The 3,773-nt window shown below is 33.9% G+C and overlaps 1 protein-coding gene across 1 annotated transcript; it reads left to right on the top strand.

Moving 5' to 3' along the window:
- The first annotated feature begins 221 nt into the window (after positions 1–221).
- Positions 222–3,076, top strand: LOC145115150 (uncharacterized). Its single transcript, XM_079051358.1, has 3 exons — positions 222–432; positions 1,364–1,505; positions 1,765–3,076. Exons 2-3 carry the CDS (start codon positions 1,370–1,372, stop codon positions 2,715–2,717), a joined length of 1,089 nt encoding a protein of 362 aa, XP_078907484.1. The 5' UTR covers positions 222–432; positions 1,364–1,369; the 3' UTR covers positions 2,718–3,076.
- Positions 3,077–3,773: the final 697 nt, after the last annotated feature.

Here is a 3,773-nt window from a genome sequence, read left to right as displayed (position 1 = left end):
ATGTGTGGACATTTTTATGTTTTTTTATGCGTTCCCCGCGTTTAACGCGGATTATAATCTAGTTTCTTTAAAACAAAGAATTCATTTTTGAGAATTTATTTATTAGATATAGACAACAATAATGACATGATTTAAAAAAATAAAAGAATTCAATTAATAAAACAAAGAGTAAATATTTTTTAATTCGAAAAAAGAGAATATCAATTTCTTAAATATTTATTTTTAGCATGTGCTACGAAAAAGGGCTGACCGCCTTTTCTTGAGAATTTCGTGTCCGTCTTTTCATCGATTTCTCTCTTCGTTAACCCTAATCGCTAAACTCGATCTCGATTGCTCGGATCGTTCCAGGACTCTCAGATTCTTTCGATTGCCGTTGTTGCCTACCGATTGACCTCTTTTTCAACGCCAGCCGATACGGAAATCGTATTTTAGGTTAGGGTTCCAATTTTCTGTTGGTTATATATCAGATCTATCATCTGTTTAGGTTAATCGGTCGATTTCCTCTGATTTGTGTATTTCTTTTGGTCGTGATTTTGCAGATCTCGATCTATTTGATAATATTATTTCTTTGTTCCGATCTAGGGTTTTCGTTTTTGGATACGTTCTTATCGGTCGATTATATCTTAAATTGAATTTAATCTTAGCAGATCTTGATTTAGAATTTGTGCGAATTATTGAAATTTCAATTTTGGGGATCTAGGGTTAGGGATTCGTTGTACAATTTGGGGCTTTGTCAACGGTCAACAATTATTTTAGCTTTATTTCAATAATAATAATAATCCCTTTTCAGTTTCACGATTCTTTAATTACAAAACATTTTTTCCCTTGATTATTTGTCAACTATTTTGGGCTTTATTGTGTATTGTCTTGGCATGTGCCGATTAAAATTCTTTCTTATTTGTCAGAATGACACTAATTATACCTTACCCCTTAAAGAATTGAGTGCCCATTATTATTACTCACAAGTCACATGCTTATTCTCACATTTGATGCACCCCATTAATGTCCATACAAGCTTAATGCCTTTATACGATTCTTGTACTTTTCTAAATTTACCCAAAGGAATCTTGTTTTTCATCGAGTAGCTTCTTGGGATTTAAAGATTCTTATCTCTTGCCACGTCAACATTTGTCTTGTTTGTTCCCATGAGTGAATATTGATGGAGAAAGTTCATCCACTTTTGTATTTGATGCAAAAGTTTTTAAATTTATTATCAAAATTTGGTCGTTGTGGTGTTCTTTATATTGTGTATTGTAACAATCTAATTGTCTTGAAAGGGATCATATCTTTTATCATATTTCATTGTACCAAATAGGGTTTCCTTGAATTCATTCAAATTCTAATATGAAAATGCATTTTGCAGTTAAACATGGTACAGAAACGTCAATTGGTTGAAGAGGAGTATGATGTTTCACCAAAACACTTGAAATTGGAAAATAGTTTCCAGTTAGTTTCATCTTTGGAATTTCCTTCAAAAGATGTGCCTCTAAAACCTTGCAATTCAGGTGGGTGAGAAAACTAAACGTAGATATTTATCTATCTTTAGTTTTTAGCAACGGGTGTTTTTTTATTATAAAAAAATCGATTCTTGAAAAGTCGCGATTATAACTTTAAAAAGGCATATTTGATATTTCCAAACACCCTTTTAAGCTTTCTTGACACATTTGCCATGATTCACATTTCTTTTTATCCCTTCAACAGGATATTAAAGTTTGATAGTTGTAGTTTCTGGTGTACTTACTTTTTGTTGACTCATTCTAATAGTCATAGCTGATGAACAAAATTCTCATAATGAGAATGATGTTGTGAAGTCAGAAGCACCAATTCAGCCTGTGGATACGTATTCTCATCTTTTACACTTTCCTCCACTGAAACAAGTCCCTGTTGGACCACAATATCAAGCCGATATTCCAGAATGGCATGGATTTGATCCAAACAACGCCTCCAAAACATCAAATGAGAACAAGTTCATCGGTTCATGTGTCATCCAAATGCCCGATTCAGCACCACCTATTTGCAATGGGGTTGGAAAAAGCCATTGTTGGTGTGAAGATCCGGGGTCTGTTATATGTGTCCGATTACACATAATAGAAGCGAGAGAGAACCTGAGGGAGAACATCGGGCATGAACGATTCTCAGAGCTCGGATTCTGTAACATGGGGGACATGGTGGCATGCAAGTGGACCGAAGAAGACGAACAATTATTTCACGAGGTGGTGTACTCGAATCCTGTATCATTAGGGCAAAACTTCTGGAATCATTTGGCGGATGCGTTCCCTTCACGCACCAATGGGGAAATCGTTAGCTATTATTTCAACGTGTTTGTGCTGCAAAGGAGAGCTGAACAGAACAGATTTGATCCAATGAACGCCGATAGCGATGACGATGAATGGCAGGGAAGCAGCGAGTCATCAGAGGAAGATGAGGTTAGTAACGAGAGTCCAGTTTTTTACTATAACGAGGAATCGGAGTTCATCCATGGCTATAATCAAACCTTAATTGATGAAAGTGGAGACAATTCCTGCACATCTTCTGAATCGCAAGTGAGTGAAGTTAACCATGATTTCATGTTGGAGCCTTCGGATTCGAGAGAATGGGATGTGGGGTATTTTTCATTCCCGAGGAATAAAGCTGATTTTTTGCCGACTGGGAGCATGATTGAAGAAGTATTTGGAGTTGAATCCTGGAAAAGTGATAACGAAGAAGGCTCAAGCTAAATGCCAAACAAATCAGTCTTCGTTATCCATGGCAGTTAGACACGTGTTAGTCTGATTTTGTTGTGTATATTTAACGAATTAGCACGTGGTTAGAGGCAGTAGGTGGTTATTTTAAGGTCATAAGGGTTTGACTTGCCCCTATTTTTGCTGATCCCTTTGAAGAATTTGGGATGCAGTTTTTGTAAATAATTGGCACAAGGAAAATTAGAAAATAGAAAGAAAATAATTAGAGAAAATAATCCTTTTGCATTGTATATTTGTATTGTGTTGGGTTCTGTTGTAATTTAGTTTTAGTTCTGTTGAATGGCCTGATTGCCGTAAAATGCGTTATGGAATTGGAATGTATGTTGTTCGACTCATTTGGGTTGGGTCCCCTTCGTTTATATCGTTGCTCTTATCTCCGATCCAACAATATTATTAACATTATTTTTTGTGTATAATTTAGTTGAAATTATTCAACTTTTAATCTTTTATGACCTTACAAAAATCTCGAGAAGGTTATAAATCTATTTTTTTTATTTAAATAATTAGTTTGGTTTAACAATATAACATTTAATATGACTTCCTTATGCATAAATTAAATTTTTTTTATATTTGTTGAAGAGCAATATAAACAAAGTCCATTATATCTTGATTTTTTTGTATGGTTTTACCATTATTGCGGTGGATAAAAGCTATCAATTTCTAAAAGAAATTTTAGTGGATCACTGTGACCTTTTATTTATGTTGAAAAGGTGCTAAAACAGATTTAACAGGTTAGGTTATAATGTGGATGGACAATTATTGTGCGGACGTGTGGACAGTATTATTCTATGAGAATTACTAAGAAAATGAGTTGTTTAATAATGTGAATACTTTCAACCTCACACAATTATTGTTATTTTAATGCATTTTCACTAATTCTTATTCATTTTTGTTCTCACAGATCGTTTTTCACTTATTTTAATTCTTACAGAATACGACTCAATAAACATTCTAACAACATTATGACAGAATTAGAATAATTAAAAAAAAAATCTATAATAATCTTATAGACGATTTAATTAGTGAGAATGC

The sequence above is a fragment of the Lactuca virosa genome, chromosome 5, assembly GCF_052849685.1.
Source record: "Lactuca virosa cultivar CGN04683 chromosome 5, Lactuca_virosa_CGN04683_v6, whole genome shotgun sequence".
Classification (NCBI taxonomy): Eukaryota; Viridiplantae; Streptophyta; class Magnoliopsida; order Asterales; family Asteraceae; genus Lactuca; species Lactuca virosa.
This window is presented reverse-complemented; position numbering and strand designations above follow the sequence as displayed.